Source organism: Rhincodon typus, chromosome 23 (assembly GCF_021869965.1).
Source record: "Rhincodon typus isolate 14 chromosome 23, sRhiTyp1.1, whole genome shotgun sequence".
Taxonomy (NCBI): domain Eukaryota; kingdom Metazoa; phylum Chordata; class Chondrichthyes; order Orectolobiformes; family Rhincodontidae; genus Rhincodon; species Rhincodon typus.
Window position 1 is genome coordinate 20,028,809 of NC_063354.1, and position 19,328 is coordinate 20,048,136.

The following is a 19,328-nucleotide window of genomic DNA, read 5'->3' on the forward strand; positions in this document are numbered from 1 at the left end:
CTGGCCTGCTGTGTTCATCCAGCTCTACACCTTGTTATCTCAGACACAGCATCGGTGTTCCTACTATCTCTTTAAAAATCCTGCAACTGTTTTCAGTGAAATAATTTAAATAGGTGGAAACAACAATAGTTAAATACAATGACAATGGAAAGACTTCAGAAAATGCTCCTTGTAGGAATTAAACTGGTCTACATGGAAAACACAGTTCATGAACTGCAGCATTATTTTAGAATCACAGAAAGAGCCCGGGGAGCAGCAAATTAACCCATTGTTTTATTCTTTAGATCCAGGAGCAGATCATGTTTTAAAATGACTGAATGGAAAAGAGATGGAAACTTTTGACAATATTGTGAGAGCATTCAACATTATTTTACATTTAGTACCTTCTAAAGGTAAAAGGAAAGTTGCCATAGTCCTACTCTCTCATTAAAGAAAGATGACTCGTGGTGGTTTAACCTGAGGGTCACAATGGCTCAGGCAAGGGGAGAAGTTGAGAAGGAGAGTCATTTGTTTGTTAACCTTGGCTAATGTGGGAATTGAATCCTCAGTATCAGAAATACCATATAGCCATCCGTCAACTGAGATAACCTGCCCCCATATAATGCAGAGAGCAAAATTTAATAGAAGAATATGCCTCGCTGGAGAACTGTGGACAAATTTATTAATGATACTTACATATTGTCAGAATTGTGATTGAATTGAGTTAGCTTTATTGTCACATGCATTGACATGAATACAGTGAAAAGTTTACAAGTCGTCACTTAGTGCGTCGTCTTAGGTACAAGGTACCGAGATACAAATTTTTAAGAAAAAAAATAGAAAATTAAAGAAACAAGAAGTCCAGCAATACAGATCATAGAAGTAAATTAGAAAATAGAGAAATAAAAAGTTCAGAATAACAGTTCTTCTGACCCAGTCTACGTTGGCACTTTGCCTCCAGTCCACACTGGGCCTTGAGTCACCTCAAGGCCGGAAGTCCACGTTGAGGCCATGTAGGCCAAAACATTGGCACAGACCACCGAGAGATCACTATGCTGGGCCAGAAGATTGCCACGCCATGTTGACAGACCGCCGTGTTGAGCCACTGAGAGATCCCCACGCCACCACGCTGGGCCAAGAGGAAGCCACATCTGGCAAGACGTTGTCACACCAGGCCGAGAGGATACCTCACTGGGTCTGCGCTGAGGCCAAGAATCCGAATCTGGACTGAGGCCGGGAGTTCAAGATGTTGCTGAGAAGAAAGAAGAGAAAAACAAACATAAAAGAGGAAAAATGTAGAGAAATTCACAGACTGAGCAGACGAGCTCTGGCTGAAGTGTCCCATTCTGCCATGATCTTGGATTATGTGGTGATATACAATCAGAACTACTTTGAGACAGAATTGTTGGTGGAATTTCTGATCCATTTCTTTTAGATATGCTAGAATCATGAGAGGATCTCACATTGGCACGAGCTATCCAGATAGTGATGGAAGGTGAAATCTGAAAATAGCATCAGGGAATGATGGGACCTGAAAGCCAATCTAGATCAAGAGGGTTATCAGACTTCAGCAACTTTCCAAGGTATAAAATCACCAAAATACTACATTATAGTTCAATACAAAATGTCTTTAAATTTTTTAATGTTAAAGCTCACTGTTCTAGATGTGGAATTAAAACTGGACATTGTTTTTGGTTATTTTTATCAAGCCAATAAAGCTTTTCTAAAATGATGGGACAAGTACAGAGAACATGCAAAACTGAAAAACAGCTGTTGAACCACATAACTAATAATGCTTACTTGCAGAAAGAGATTAGCACTCTACAATAAACAACTTTGGAAGAAAACCCAGTATAACAAGACCTGGTTTCATTGAAATGTATATTTCTATATGATGATATGCCAGGCCGAGAGGATGCCTCTTGGAAGATGTGAACCAAACTTTCCCAAGGGATAATAGGTGACCTCTTCTGAACCAGACATGACACTGATCATATAGATTAATAGTCATCTGACTAATTTCAAACATGATATTGGGGTGAGTGTTGCTGTATATCTGAAAAAAATCCCTTGGTTGAAGAAAATGAAATTGCAGCCCTGATTTAATAATAGGTGAGACAGGTGGAATAGCCTCAAAAATTAAAGCGGTGTGAAATGTGTCCTTAGAGACATAAATTACTGCAATACAGTGAAGTCATTCATAATCAGAGTTCGTTGTTTAGCAAGAATGCACATTTTTCTGTGAACCTGAGTACAAGAACTCAAAAACCAAGAGAAGATTATTTAACAATTATAACAATTACCCTAAACATATACGAACAAATGAACAAAGAACAAGGGTAGGCCACCTGACAGTATGGGCCCAATCATGGTTGATCTGACTTTAACTTCATCTCTACATTCCTGTGTATCCACGATAATCTTTCATTGATTCACAGGATTGGGTAAACCTAATACAGAACAGAGCATTACGTTCAGAAAATTACTAAACTGTTGGTTAATAAATAATATGATCGAATCAGCCATGATCTTACTGAATGGCACAGCAAACTTGAATGGCCTACTTTGCTCCTATGTCATATGATCTTATGGGTTACACTTAATGAAAAATATGAGTTTCCAAGGACTCTATTTGACTTCTGGGATGTATCATTGACGAAGATTGCAGAAAGCACAGGCAGTGAAAGAGTTTCCTAATCTAAAGTCAGTACATAATTCATAAAGGTTACTAGAAATGGTAAACCAATCAGTAAAGTTTTTACTCCACTTGGCAACTACCACCAATCTATTGAGACACTTCCTTAAAAACTTTGAAGGATGATGTTAGGGTGCACATCAAAAAAAATCAGAAGATCAAAGCGATGCTGACTTCTAAAGATAATTTAGCCCACAACAATCCATCATTCTGACTATTATTGCTATGGATGCTCCAACCACAAGCATTGGAGCTGTTCTCTTCCAAGAACTGCTAAAAGGATGCAGAAAACCAGTCAATAATGCAATATGATCATTATTTGATATGAAAACTTGCTATATAGTTATTGAAAGGAAAGTCCTCTCAGTTAATTGGGCCTGTAAGAGGTTTTCAGAATGCATACTGGGTCTCACAGTTCTTATAAAGACTAATTATAAAGTGTTCATCTCACTGGTCCATGATAAAGAATTGGCAAAATGCTCCACAAATACAGTGATTCTATCATTATCTCATTAAATTATTATTGGAGATCCATTATGTACAAACCAAGTTATAGATATCAGTAGATGTCCTCTTCCAAGCAATTGTGAAAATCATACAGCAGTAAGGAATTTACAGGCGAATTCAATGTATACACATTGTATATGCCCTGTTGTAACATAGTGATAGTGTCCCAATCTCTGGACCAATAATACCCAGTTCGAGTCCCACCTGTTCCAGAGATATGTAATAATAGTTTGATTTGAAAAATAGGTTAACAAAAAAGAAAGCTGTGACCTGCAACACAAAAAAGCCTAATCTTATCAAAAAGGAGCAGAAAGGGGACTCCAAAATGTCTCACCATATGTTGATACTGTACGGAAGGCTGTCTAGAAAAGAAATCTCGTGACTTAATTATGGAAGCGTATTGCAAGCACAGACTGCATTTCTCTATTGCTGACAACTAAATTCTTTCACTAAGAACCAATATTTTTGAAAAGGTACAGGAAGAACAATTGGAAATTGCCAAATGTAGAACATTGTTGCCAGTAAATCAAGATCTCTTAACTGATTGTCAGACATGTTCCATACACAGCTATGATAGAAGGGAACCATAGATTACTACGACCATTCCCACCAGACAATGGGAATGCATTCTTATTTAATAGTGGTTGACTAGTTTACTGAATGGATTAATTAAAGAAATTATACTCCTCCACTGCAGACACACAGTTGTCAAGGTTTTACGTAAAATATTTGCCACTCATAGGATTCAAGATATGGGTATGTGATTGTCCAATAATAGATCACAGTTTGCCAATAAGAAATTTGGTAAGATTGTGAACATTTCAGTGCTCCTGAAATCGCTAGCCCACCAAGCTGCCTTCATGAACGGAGAAGCTGAATGTGAAGTCCAGACAATCTACAACCTTCTGAGGAGGAGCACATTTCTTCACAGCTTTTCTGTGTGTCTTCTCACCATTAGAACTACTAATTGCAATAAAACTGAAAACTCAGCTCCCTATCCTTCCAAAGCACCAGAAAACACTTGTCAAATAGAACAGAATTTTTATCAGCAACAAGTGACTAACTATGACAAAGCTTTTGCACCAAAACATTGCCAAGCCTGGAACAAGGTCAAATAGTGTCATTTAAGGATCTCAACAGGAACGGTGCTGTCAGACAGTAACATATCAAATAACCAATGATCAAACATCATTAACACGTCAGAAGGAATGTTGTGTTGAAATCCTACATGCCTAATGTCACTAAGGAACCACAGCCCATCGCTACTCCAATAGGATGAACCTAACGAATAATATTAAAACCTCGATCAACCACAATCAATCATAACTTGAGGTCAACAGCTAAATCAGGAGTCCTGAAATGGTAAAAGAAATGATGTAGCCAGCCCAACACATATTTGATCAGGATGGATAATCAAAGCTCTAGATTGACTGAATCTATGAAGTCAAACACTTGTGGGAGATGGGATAGAGGGAAATCCACTGTACTTATTTGAAATAATTCTATAAAGAATTTAAGAACCAGAAAAAAAACCTTGGGAGGAAAGTTTATATAAGTCAGTTGGTGCCTTATTCTGTTGAGTTACTTGCATTATTCAATGTAACGAGCTATTAAATACTCTGTAAAAGAATTTACTGTTTATCAAGACTGAGCCTATCTTCTGCAGATGCTTTCCCTTCTGGTATCAGTCACTTAGACTGTACCATGAAGAAGGATTGATGACAGTGAATTTATTCCAGGCATTTCAGTTGGTTCTGTAGGAGATGGCCACATTGTAACAATAACTCTGGAAGCCCAAATGGAAAGGAATTGTTATTGTTGAACACCAAACTAGAGTTACTACTTGTGGCATACGTAGGCTAGTCCCAGCCCAGGACAGACAGTTCTGAAGACTCATCCCTGGGTCTTCTTTATTTATTTTCTAATCCACCTGTTCGGAGATGTCATCGCAGACCTCTAATGCAGGTAGGACTTTGAATCTGGATATCTCCTGGTCCAGAGGTAAGGACGTTACCACTGCACCACACATACTCCCTGGGTCTGCTTTATTTTTATTTTCTAAACAACCACCTCAGAAAGTTATCACACCGCTTTGGAGCAGGTGGGACTTGAACCTGGGCCTCCTGGTCCAGAAATAGTGACACTACCACTGTGCCATAAGAACCCTCTGGATCTTCTTTATTATTTTTGCTGGGGTTATCACAGCAAGTAAGGGTTCGCTTTTTTCCATATTATGCAAAAACAGACAGGCTATAGCACAATGGTGGAGGCTTGTAGAAGGAGAGCAAGTTGGGAGAGGCACATGCTAGAGGTGAGAATTAATTAATATCTTAATAATTTGTACCTCAACATAGCAGTGTGGACTTAAATATAAATTCTTTTTCTCCTTTTCTGTTGAATTGCTAGCAGCAAACATTTATCAATGGTATCATTATGTATTCTTTTTATGTACTACATGACATGCCTTCCAGGACACTTCACCTTCAGTAGCCCCATAATAAGTTTTTGAAATGCTATTGACACTTGTACTTGAACTATGTTGATGATATCATTCAGTACAATATACTGATTTCTGCCAAATCCATTTGGAAATGAGCACTGATTTGTTTCAGAATAAGAGCAGTGGCACTTTGGAATGTGCTGTGACATTTTTACAATGTTTCAAATTTCATTCAATCTGTTCACATCAATCTTCTGAATTTGATGCCACATTCTCAAAGTTTTCAGTAAGACACAGCAATCAGTTCTGGGGAAGGGAAATTAACCAATGAATAGAACAACAATATATAAAGCCTAAATTGGTTGCACTTCCCTAATACATGAAATTTGTAAGATCATAAGAAATAGGAACAGGAACAGGCCATTGGCCCCTCAAGCCTGCTCTGCCATTCAATAGAATCATGGCTGGTCCAATATTCCTCACATACACTTCCCTGCATTTTCCCTGTAACCCCTGATCCTCCTACTAATCAAGAATTTATCTATTTCAGCCTTAAATAAACACAAGGACTCTGCCTCCACAGCGATCTGTGGCAAGGAGTTCCAAAGACTCATTAACCCTCTGAGAGAAGAAATTCCTTCTCATCTCAGTATTAAATTGGAGCACCTTAATTCTGAGATATTGCCCCAATCTTTGACTGCACAATAAGGGGAAACATCCTCTCACAAACTTTCTCAAACCTCTTATTATTCTAGTGAGCAGAGTCCCAACCTGTTTAGCTTTTGCTCATAAGACAAACTCTCCATACCGGGGATCATCTTACTAAACCTTGTCTGAACTGCCTTTGATGAAACTATATCTTTCCTTAAATAGAGGATCAAAACTGCTCACCGTAGTTCAGATGTTGTCTCACTGGAACCTTGTACGGTTGCAGTAAGACTTCCCTACTCTTCCATTCCAACATCCTTGAAATAAGGGCCAACATTTTATTAACCTTCCTGATTGCCTGCTGCACTTATGTGCCATGTACTTTAATGGAAATGAAATATTGATTGCCTTTACATGGTGCTAGTAGAATGCTGCTATATTTTGAAAATTTCAGCTGTAAACGTAACTTGGCAGATTTTATCAGCTTTGATTTTTATGCATTTTTCATTCTTTGCATCATATTGGAGTTTTTATTTGTGTATTTATAAAGTCTACTACATAAGAATTGAATTAAAACTTCTTAAAATCTGAAAGCATGGACTTTGCTGAAGCATCCTATTCATACACATCTTAGGGTAGAATATTTTGACTGGTGTATTGTTGCATGTAAGCCTGAACAGTATCTAAGTAAACAAGTAAATGTCCTTATGTTAATTAACCAATCAATGGTAAATGAAAGCCAAAATACTGCAGACACTAAAATAAAATCTAAAATAAAAACAGAAAATGCTGGAAATCATCAGTAGATCAAGTAGCTTCATATGGAAAGAAAAACTGAGTTAACTTTTGAAGTTGACGATCTTCTGTCAGATAAATTGAACACAGCTTTTCGTGAAATGTTTCTTCTTGCGAACTTTCTTCTCTTCTCACATTCATGCACGGCATGGATTTCATGGCTTGATAGACATCAATCACTCTCTGGGATCTTACCCAAGTTGTCATTAAGTATCATGGTAATTGCATTCAGTCTGTATGATTTACAGAGCATTGGTGCTGAGCGCACTTGACAGCAAAAGTCCTGTCCAGTCAATCTTGCAGAACACTCCTCATTCATATCTACGTTCAGGGTTTAGGTGCCATTGAAAAGATAGAAAGGGAGGCAAGAGAAGCATGCTAGTGGCGATTTTGATTAGGGAAAACATTACTGCTGTACTTAGAGAGGATATTTCTGAGGCATATCCAGTGAAGCTATATTGGTGAAACTCGGAAATAAGAAGGGGATGATCACCTTGATGAGATTATACTATTGGCCCCAGTAGTCAGTGGGGAACTGTGGAAAAAATATGTAGAGAGATCTCAGATATATGTAAGAATAATAGAGTTGTAATAGTAGGGGATTTTAACTTTCAAAACATAGACTGGGACTGCAATTAAGACGATGAAGAATTTGTTAAATGTCTTCAAGAAAATATTCTTTATCAATATGTAGATGTACCTACTGAAGAAGGGGCAAAACTTCACCTTCTCTTGGGAAATAAGGCAGGGCAAGTGACTGAAGGCATTTAGCACACTTATCTTCATTGCTCAGCCCATTGAGTATAGGAGTTGGGATGTCATGTTGAAGTTGAACAGGACATTGGTGAGGTCACTTTTGGAGTACTGTGTACAGTTTTGGTCACACTGCTATAGGAAGTTCATTATTAAGTTGGAGCGGGTTTGGAAAATATTTACCAGGATGTTGCTGGGATTTGAGGGCTTGAGTTATAAGTAGAGGTTGGATAGGCTGAGACCTTTTTTACTGGAATATAGGAGGTTGAGGTGTGACTTTATACAGGTTTATAAAATCATGAAGGGCAGAGATAAATGAATAGCAAGGGTCTTTTCCCTAGGGTGGGGGAGTTCAAAACTAGGGGCCATATTTTTAAGGTGGGAGGAGAAAGATTTAACAGGATAGACAGACAGGAAGCTGGAAAAGCACAGCAAGCCAGGCAGCACATGAAGGAGGAGCAGTCAATGTTTCATGTATTACCCTTCTTAAGGACTCAAGAAGGGTAATACCCGAAATGTTGACTTATCCTCCTCCCAATGCTGCCTGGCTTGCTGTGCTTTTCCAGCCTCCTGTCTGCTGACCTTGGATTCCAGTATCCACAGTTTTTTGTCTCTGACCAAGATTTAAAAGGGACCTGAGGGTCAACCTTTTCACACAGAGGGTGCTTTGTATATGGAATAAACTGCTAAAGGAAGTGGTGGATGCAGGTACAGTTACAACATTTAACAGACATTTGGATAGGTGCATGAATAAGGAAGATTTAGAGGGATATGAGCCAAATACAGGCAAGTGGGACTAGTTTAGTTTGGGAAACTGTTCCTTGCTGTATAACTCTATGATACTTTCTGGGGAATATAGCAAAATTGGGAGGGCTGCTGCCTGGCTAGCAAACCACTGGTATGATTTAATCCTATTTACTGAATCATGCCTTAATGTTCAGGATTTGTCTATCACCATTCTTGGATATGTTATGTCCCAACAGAGATGCCAGGACAGTGGTATACAGTAAACTGGAATTGCCCTAGGGAGACTTCAGCTTTGACTTCAAACCTCCTAAAGTGTCATGCCACCAGTCAAACATGGGGAAGGGAACTCCTGTTGATTTCCCTCTACCACCTCCTCCAACCTTTCCTGGATACTGCAGGAAAAGGACTTAAAGTTAGCAGGCCACAAAGCACACTGGATGAGGTACATGAATGGCAATCACTAAGTGTGGTTCATGACTCCACTAGTACTGAGCTCATCACATTTTAAAGGGCCTAGCTTCCAGACTGGGCCTCTCGCGGGTGATGAGGGAATCATGATGCCAGACCTCCTTTCAGCTTAGTTCTAAAAATGCCAAATCAGATTTAGATTGGGACACAGATACACCATATGTTCCTATTCAGAGCATATAACTAGAGCCAATTTACAGACAATTGCAGTCATTCTTTGATTTCATAGATTTTTTTTCTGTATGCGTGTTGTTTCCTTAACATGTTTTTCTCTGAATTTACTATATAGTTTAAATAGAATTGTAAAACATTGATTTAAAATTGGGAAATCATGGATTGTACAGATTTATCCTGGAAGCTTTATGAAAACATTCTGAGTTGATTTGATTTTGATTTTATTGTCCCGTGTACCGAAATACGGTGAAAAGCTTTGTTTATGAGAGTACAGGCTGATCACAGCAAGCAAAGGATGTACAGATCAAAAAGACTTAGAGGCATACAGATTACATTACAGGTTACATTATTTGAGTCTAGAGTCCATTCGACAGTCTGATAACAGCCGGAAAGAAGCTGTTCCTGAACCTGTTCGTGTGTGTGTTTAGGTTTTGGTATCTTCTGCCTGATGGAAGAGGTTGTGCGAGATCATTACCAGGGTGTGATGGGTCTTTGATGATGTTGGCCGCCTTTCCATAGCAGCGAACCGTGTAAATGGCGTCTATGGATGGAAAGTTGGCTTCCATGATGGTCTGGGCTATGCACACAACCTTCTGTAGTTTCTTATTGTCCTGGGCAGAGCAGTTGGCATACCAGTCTGTTACATGCCTGGACAGTATGCTTTCTATGGTGCATCTGTAGAAGTTGGTGAGGGTCCTTATGGACAAGCCAAATTTCCTGAGCCACCTGAGGAAGAAGAGGCTCGTTGTGTCTTCTTGACTGTCACATCTACGTGGGAAGTCCAAGACAGGTTGCCAGTTATCGTCATTCCGAGAAACTTGATGCTCTTCACTCTCTCAACCTCAGTTCCGTTGATGTAGATGGGGACGGGTTGTCTTCCTTTCTTTCTGAAGTCAATGATCAGTTCTTTAGTTTTGCCGATGTTGAGAGACAGATTGCACTACATCACCAAGCCCTCTATCTCCCTTCTGTATTCTGACTCGTCATTATTAGATATCCGTCCCACTATGGTGGTATCCTCAGTGAACTTGTAGATGACGTTCATTTGGAATTTGGCAGCACAATTGTAGGTGTACAGGTAGTACAGTAGGGGGCTGAGGGTGCATCCTTGAGGGGCTCCAGTGTTGTTGTATAGGAAGTGCAGTTACCTATCCTCACTGATTGCGGCCTATGGGTCAGAAAGCTGAGGATCCAGTTGCAGAGGGCGGAGCAGAGACCAATGTCATGCAGTGATGCAATGAAGATCTCTTATGGAAAAAATGACAGCAGACAAAACCTTGAGCAATGCCTTGAGGAAATTGCCTACTTGAGAAGTCCTTTCAGATCACATAAGTAGACTGTCTGATCACCTTAGGTGACTGTGTAAAAACTGTTGGCTTTGAACACACGCTGTGGGACTCTAAGGTAAATAGCTCAAAATATTTTGCTGCAATTCCTCCTTTAGTGGAGGAATTAAGCCATTGAAAACAAAAATAAATTCAGCAACCCTACATTTCCAGCAGGGAATCCGAAATCATTGCAAGCACAGATCAGACATGAAACTAAAACATTGTACAGTGCAACATAACAGTCCCTTCGTTTCTGCTTTCTTTGAGTATTGGCTAGTGCTGGAAGTGTAGAGTTGCTGAATTTATCAATCAATGGATTAACACCTATTGTTAAAAAAGCATTCATAAATTTCTATCCGTCTGCCATAATTTCAAGGCTGCTGCTGCACACTTTGTTTATTTATATTGACATTGCTTATATGACAGATACTGAAGGAAACTGGTATGTTGTAATTAAAATGAAGTCTGTTGTACAGCTGTAAGATAAAAACTAAGTATGGGGCTGAGTCTTAATTTAACACCTTGACATTGAGCCCAACAGTTCTGTTTGTGTTAACTGATACAAAAGAACATTTCAGAAGAACCCAACCTAAGCTTCACAGTTTAGGTGTGGCAGAGACTCTTCAAGACTGGGCCCATTACTATTGAGGCAATTTAGAATGCAAGATGGTTGATGTGATTGTATTTATTCTTACGTAATTAAAATCGGCAAGACAAATTCAATATTCTGCAACATACTTTGATTTTTATTTCAGATGATGTCCCACCTTATTTTAAAACCGAACCCATTCGATCACAGATCCACTTGGAGGGCAACCGCCTGGTCCTGACATGTATGGCAGAAGGGAGCTGGCCTTTGGAATTCAAATGGTTATACAACAATACAGAGCTGACTCACTTCTCTCTTGAGTACAGGTCAGAAATCATTGAACTTGACACTTTTGCTTGATGCCACATGAAAATATTTAACAAGAAATGCCTGATTGATGGACTTGGTTCACAAGTAACTCTTGTTAAAATTGCACTAAAAACCCTATGTTATTTATTGTGAGGTAATGAATACAAAAGGAACCAAGTAATGTTGGACTTACATGAGGCTATTAAGGAGTTAATTGGAGCAATATTTACAGTTTTGAGCATCCCATTACAGACAAATTAAAGAAGCAATGAACTGGGTGTTTTTATGTTGTAACGGTTATTCTTGTAGAAAGCTGACATAGACAACACAGCCAAATGCCCTCATTTTGTAAAGTAACCATTGTATAATTCTAGATTTTACGTAGTGATTTTGATTATTTTGAAAATCCACCCAGTTCTTTTCATGAAACATTTGCTGTATTTTGAAAGTTCTATTGATAGATGAACAGACAAGCTACAAGGGAGAAATTGTGTGTAATAATGAATGAATTTAAACAAAACTTAATCATATACACAGTTCCAGCATTTCATCACAGTCTAGTTTTGAAAGCCAATCAGCAGGCATCAATAAAAATTGCTTGAGTTTAGGTGGGTTATTGTCTGAAGTAACTTTTCCATACAAATTCAGAAATTTCCAAAAGTCTGTTATTTAAAGATTTGATGAAATTGGAGTTTGTTCGAGGCAGTCATATCTGGGATGCCCTACTATTATTTTAGTAGTGTTTTTACCCAGAAATATTAAATCATATTTAACAAAGACACTTCCGGGATTGACAAGGAGCAATGAATGATCAGTCCGATAATACGTACAATTGGTGGTGATTATATGAAACTTTTTCAATCTGTATGAGTACACCATGTCACTTCTTCTAAAGTGAGTAAATGAGAGCTTTAGTATTTGGGATTGTTCGAATTACAAATGGATTCTTCTCACTTTCGCCTTACTGGTTAACATTTTTAAAATTTGTCGATGGATTATGTGGTAATTATTACTGACACCACCACTGCCCTAGTACAATCCACATTGGTTAGTGCACAGATGGAATAGTCCATCAAAAAAAAATAGTTAGTGTAAAGTCAACCAGCATCTTAAAAGGGGGTTGGATAGATATGTAAAGGAAACTATGAAAATATTGCCACCATGACTTGAATTTCTAAGCGTTCCTTAAAGTAGAAATGAACAAGTTATGTTGGAGGGAAGTTCATGACAAACAGGCCTAGGTCTGGCTTGAAAAGTGGAAAAGATGTCACCAGAAAGCTTATTGTCTGCACCACCAGTTACATAGGTCTGGTTAAAAAACATGGAACGATCAGCTTTGCAAAAAGAACATTTTGGAACATGAGTCTTGTGAAGCAAAGCTCATGAAGGCTGGAGGAATTGAAACTGGAAAAAAGACATGACCTGTCCAGTACCTGTGACTGGTGTAATTGAATGTGAATTGGGTAAAACAATCAGTGTGTAAATTGTACAACAAAATATCGTGGTTATAGATTTGATTAAAGAGAAAATATAAAATTAATAAATTTTAAAATAATTTTAATAACAATTTTAAAGACTGCAAGTGTTGAAATTCATGTGGAATTCTGTCCAAATTTATCACGTAGCTCTCAAATCTGGATTATTTGTTACAGCTGATGCACCGTAATCATGAATTAACTGTAAAGGTAAAGAGATTGTCCATCTTTAAAGGGGAGAATTTTGCACAACTATGCAGATTTTGTTAAAGGATTTTCATAATTAAATATTAAAACAAAGTCTTCTCTGATAAGGCATTTTTATTTCATTCGATGCACCTTAAGGAGCAGTGAACTAATGAGGAAAGCAAAGCTGTTTCTGTCTGAAATAAATGGAACACTTAAGAGATCATAACCAGCAACTTTGAAATCGATATCAATAGAAATTGATAATGGTTGTCAATTTTGCCTGATCTAAACAAGAGTTTGTTTTAAAAAAAGATGGCTTAAGTGGTGTTGTTTGTACAGCTTCAGAAATCTCCGTTAGCAATTAGCCTTAATTGACCTCAGGATTTGTCATATTTGCACATGCAGAATATATACAGTGCCCTTAAAGGGGTAGGTTATAGTGATCACAGCTCCATGGGCGTAGCGAAATGTCGCAAACATGCTGAAGACCATAGACTATATTTAAAAGACTACCTTCAAAGAAGGGATGCCTCAGGCACAGTCGAGGTATAGTCTTGTGAGGGCAAACAAATCCAGGGCTGCCTGGATGGCTAGAGATAGAAATTATGATAGAAAAGAAAATGTGTGAGATGTCAGGTAGAAAATACAACCATGAACCAGGTTAGATATAGATTGTTCAGAGGAGTGGTGAAAAATAACAAAGAAGAAAAGGAAGGAGACTGGCAGTTAACACAAAAGAAAATTCCAAAGTTTTCTACAGGCAAGTAAATAGTTAGAGGGTGACAAAAGGAGGGATAGTGCTGATTAGGGACCTAAAAGGCAGACGGCATGACATATTAAGCAAATACGTGGCCCCTGTCTCTCCCAGGGAAGATGATATTACCTAGATCATGCCCATGGTGACAGAGGAGGAAATTCAGTCACAACAAGGGTTCAAAATTGATAAGGTGGAGGTATTGGATAGACAAATCTATACTAAAGTCGATAAGGCACTGGGATCAGATGAGATGCATCCAAGTAAGTTGGAATGGAAATGACAGAGGCTGTAGGAATAATTTTTCAGTCCGTCTCAGACTCAGCAGGATGTGCCAGAGGATGGAGAATTTCAAACATTATGGCCTCCTTCAAAAGATGATGTGAGAATAAGTTCAGCAAGTGAGACCAGTTGAATTAATTTTAGTGACTGGGAAATATCTAAAAATAATCATTCAGGATAAAATTAATAGATATGAGGATATGTGCAGGTTAATTAAGGAGAACCAGCATGGATTTCTTAATGAAAAATCATGTATATAAAATTTACTATAGCTTTTGAAGAAGTTAAAGAGAGGGTTAGTCGGGGCAATGATGTTAATGTGTGCATGGACTTCCAGAAGGCATTTGATACAGTACCACACAACAGATTTGTGAGCAAAGTTAGACCTAATGGAATAAAACAGAAACAACAGGGTTACAAAATTGGATGTATGACATGTCTCAAATAAATTGAGGTGTGTGATTAATATATACATGTACATATCATTTATTTTACAATTTGGATTTTGAACTAGTGGCATATAGATTTTGATCTGTGTGCCTGAAGATGTAATAATTAACTTGTCAGTCTTTCTGGATCCATGGTTTTAAATCAGTATGTGTCAGAACGCAGAGGGGAGGTTGAGAGGTGACCGTATAGAAGTTATAAAATAATGAAGGGTACAGATCGGGTTCATGGTAGTTGTCTTTTCCCTCAGCTGGGGGATTTCAAGACTGGGGGACACATTTTTAAGGTGAGTGGAAAGAGATTTAAAAAATGACAAATGGGGTACATTTTTTACACAGCGAGTGTTTTGTGTATGGAATGAACTTCCTGAGGAAGTGGTGGATGTGGGTACAATTACAATGTTTCAAAGACATTTGGATAAGTACATGAATAGAAAAGGTTTGGAGGGGTATGGGCCAGGACCAGGCAGGTAGATCTAGTTTAGTTTGGGATTATACTCAGTTTGGACTGGTTGGACTGAAGTGTCTGTTTCTGTGCTCGATGAATCTATGACTGGGCCGTCCTGTTGTGATAATGGTCATTTGTTTGAGAACTTTATGAATGGAAAGAGCAAACATTGAAAGGCATTAGCTTGTTTTTGGTTTGGAAGAATCAAGAATTGATTTGTGCTTTGGGAAAAAAAACATAGATTGGAAAGCTTTTGGGCAGCTGACAGAAGACCCGGCTGGTCAGATGTAAGATAGTTTCTCTCAAAGAAAAGAGTTAGTTTAGAAAAGTTAGGAAATACATTACCACAGTGTAAGAGATTTATTTTGAAAATTCCTGACCATAAGTGCTTGATTAGAACCCTGAAGAGGTAATTTGATTCTAGGAAATTTTAAGCTCAGTGTTGTGAATAATCAGGGAAAGCTCTTGAGACTGGAAATTGAAAGAAACTGTTATGTCAAGCCTATTGTTATGGACCAGATCAAATCCCTGAAAATATTTCAAGTAGATAGCCTAGCTCCTAACTTTTAAATTATTTAAAGGTAAGTGTAAAGGTAGGTGTGTTCCAAATGTGACTGATTTGATTAAACTACTAGGCTTTAAGTAAAACACGCTTTATTCTTACACTACAGTTAAAATACAAATGCAAAGAAGAATTTGCATCACTTTAACTCTATTGAAAGAATTAATAAAAAAAAAATTATTTAACTACTACTCATCAACTGTTCCAATATAGCGGCATCCCATAAACACACTGTTGGAAAAGGCAAATTCAGGAAAACAGATTTCCCTCACTTGCTATCTCCTGCAGTCCAGGAGAAAGGAACACCGACAGAATGAATCTGGCAACAGTGAACTCCAGCTTTTTTCTGCAGCAGGGAGAAGGCTGTATAAAGCAGCCGGATCTCCAAAAAAGAAACCAACTTCAACAAAAGCCCTGGATCTGTGTGAGCCTGACTCTATCAATTCATACACCTTTTGTCTAATTTTTTTAAAAACCAGAAGCTATTTACTCTGCTTTCAGTGGAGCAGACACCTCAGCACCATGTTCTCTTCAAGAGAAACAGGACAGAAGCAAACCCCTCTTAAAAGCGCATATCATCTTACTGCAGATGTGATAGAGCAGTGAACTTTCTCTGGAGTTTCAGTATTGTAAAGTGATGGTGTTGGGAATAGATAAGATTGTATTTTATTCTGCATTTTGAAATCTTTCAAACTGTGCTGTATATAACATTAAATAACTTTCTGTTTTGTTGTTCAGACCAAATCTGCAGCATGTGTACTTGTGTTTCAGTGAAAGACCACCATATTATTTTCAAAAAATGATCCATCAAGCCAGATTTCCAGTCTGGGGTCTGATTGTCCAGTAGATCCAGCTGGGATCATAACACAGGAAATGTAGAGCAATGGTTCATGGATTCTTTTGGGGGTGCTGGGGGAAAGGTTTGTACTGGAGTTCTCCAGGGATCAGTGCTAAGGTCCTGTCTTTTCCTGACATATATTAGTGATCTAAACATTAACGTACAGAACACAATTTTAAAATTAGCCGATGATATGAAACTTGGCAGCATTGTAATGGCAATATGGATAGTGTTGGACTTGTAAAGGAGATCAGCAAGTTGTGGAGTGAGTGCATAGGTATTGAATGAAGTTCAATGCAGAGAAGAGTGAGATGAACAATTTTGGTGGAAGAACATGGAAGGACAATGTAAAACAAAGGATACTGCTGAAAATGAGGTGCAGGAGCAGAGGGACATGAGTATATAGATGCATAACTCATTGGTGGTGGTGGCACAGTATGAGAGATCTGTTAATAAAGCATATGGGTTCCTGGGCTTTATTAATAATGGCATAGAGTACACGTGTGGTGTCAGCTGGTGCATTGCATCCTGTGAGGGCATTGCTCTTTAGGAAGGATAAGAAGGCATTGGACAGAATGCAAGAGAGTTTTACAAGAATGTTTCAAGTGTTGAAGAGTTTCAGTTATGAAGATAGATTGAAGAAGCTAGGACTGTTCTCCCTGGATAAGAAAAGGGTTAAAGAAGGCCTGATTGAACCATTCAAATCATTAGATTTCTGAACAGACTAAATAGGTCTGAACAACAAAACAGAAAGTTATGTACAGCACAGTTTGAAAGATTTCAAAATGCAGAATAAAATACAATCTTATCTATTCCCAACACCATCACTTTACAATACTCAAAACTCCAGAGAAAGTTCACTGCTCTATCACTTTCACTGCATGAAACAATCAAGAAAGAGAGGACATCGGTTAAAAGTCATTAGTAAAAGAAGTTAAAGTGATGTGAGGAGAAACTTTTCACACACCATGGTTAGGTTCCAGAATACACTGCCTGAAAGTGTGGTTCAGGCAGATTCAATTGAGTCATTCAAAAGGGAATTAGATTGTTTTTTGAAAGGCAAAAATGTGTATGGTTACAGAGAAAATAGCAGAATGGCACCAGGTGGGGCGCTAACATCGATAACCAGCAAAGCCACAATAGGTGGAATTCTGTACTGTAACTGTTCTGTGATTCTGTGCCTAATGGAGGTCACCAGATGGGGGAGAAACATCTGGCCATCAGATGAGGAGAGAAAGAAAATTATGCAGCCGTCAAACATAGATATTCAGTGGGAGAGGAGTAAACAAATAACTAAAGAACACAGATGCAGACATCTGAAGGATGATGCTGGATGTAAATTTGAAGGCACAACATAAAAGTGGTAGACACATACATACAGAAATTACCACAGACACAGATGGGGCAAAAAAGAATAGAAAGTTAATAGGAGGACATAGGTGATGGTGATATCATGATCGAGTGAAATAAGCTCGGCCACTGGAGATTTAGTACAGCCTACCAAGTCAGAAAGGTCTATCTTTGTATTAGCTACCAACAGGCACCAATTTGTAGTTTCCAATGACTTTCAGCAACTTGGGGGGAAAATTTACGTAATTCTTCAGTACCAGTTTTAAAACCATGTGACTAGTTGCAGCGTATAGGAAGAGCATAGCTACTTACTTATGGCATACTGTATGTCAGACATACTTCCTACCTAATTGGAAATAGATCTTATGTAAATTTGTTGACACCAAATGATCAAATGCACTCTGTTACATTTAGAATTGACACATAACCAGATTTTATGTTTAAAGCATGCAGGAATAAAGCAATCCCATTGCACAAGTCTAGGATGGCTCAAAGATTCTATACCTGGTTAATTACTGTTATTCAATAATAAGGTACAAGATGCTTCCATTCAGTGCCGTTTAAATGGCTGTATTAGTCAGCTGCAAGGCATTGTATGTATGGTTGGTAAAGCTATGCTCTTGAATGAAAATTGTCAATTTGTGCTCCTTCTGAAAACAGCCTTCAATGGATTGAATGAAGGGACATCTGGGCTTTTGAAAATCTAGTCACTTGAAGTATATAGTATAAGGTTTTATATAAGTAAGTTCTTATTTCTTTCTAAATAAAAAGCACACAATTGCTTCTTTACTGACTTACTCAATTAAAAAATAATTCCATGAATACAAAAATCACTTGTTGGCAAAATTGAATTTGTTGCAACATCAATGCTTCTGTGAAGCTCTGAAACAAAGGAACCTCCTCAAACATTCAGAGATCTTAAGCTTAAGCCCTCTATTTAATGATATAGTTAATCAAGTCTGACAGTGAAAGGCTCTCATTAAAACCATGTGCTCAAAATCAAACCAGTCATTGGGAGGGATATGAGGGCAGTTCAGGCTACTCTGTAGAAACTTAACCAACCTTCCTACAATATGACTTTGGCTTTAAGGCTTTAATTAGTTCAAGAATTAATGTGATATAAATGTACCAAAAGCTCTAGCTGGGCAAAAAAACAAAAGATTGGTTTCCATATATGTCTGATGTTGGGACTTTCTGCCAGAAGATTGGACTTCCACAGGACAGTGGTGACATCTAGAGGCAGGGGATATATGAAATAACTGCACATTCGTAGATAGAATTCGAGATTAAAATGTATAGGCATTAAAGTATCTAATGACTTAAATGACAATCTTCATAATGGAAGGATGTTTCTGGCTTGAATAATGATCTACAACTCTAGTTTGACACTTAAATTAATTAATTAATTTTAGAAACAGCAAGTCAGTTATTAATATAATCATGAGATAACAAGGTGTAGAGCTGGATGAACACAGCAGACCAAGCAGCATCAGAGGAGCAGGAAGGCTGACGTTTCGGGCCTAGACCCTTCTTCTGAAGAAGGGTCTAGGCC

At 38.1% G+C, this 19,328-nt stretch overlaps 1 protein-coding gene across 1 annotated transcript in view; it reads left to right on the top strand.

Annotated features, from left to right (window-relative positions):
* The first annotated feature begins 5,121 nt into the window (after positions 1–5,121).
* The window catches only part of sdk2b (sidekick cell adhesion molecule 2b), a 428,005-nt gene continuing 413,798 nt past the window's right edge, over positions 5,122–19,328 (top strand). Inside the window, exons 1-2 of the mRNA XM_048611111.1 lie at positions 5,122–5,146; positions 11,290–11,449. Of these exons, the coding sequence (XP_048467068.1) occupies positions 5,122–5,146; positions 11,290–11,449 (185 nt within the window). The remainder of the gene's footprint in view (positions 5,147–11,289; positions 11,450–19,328) is intronic.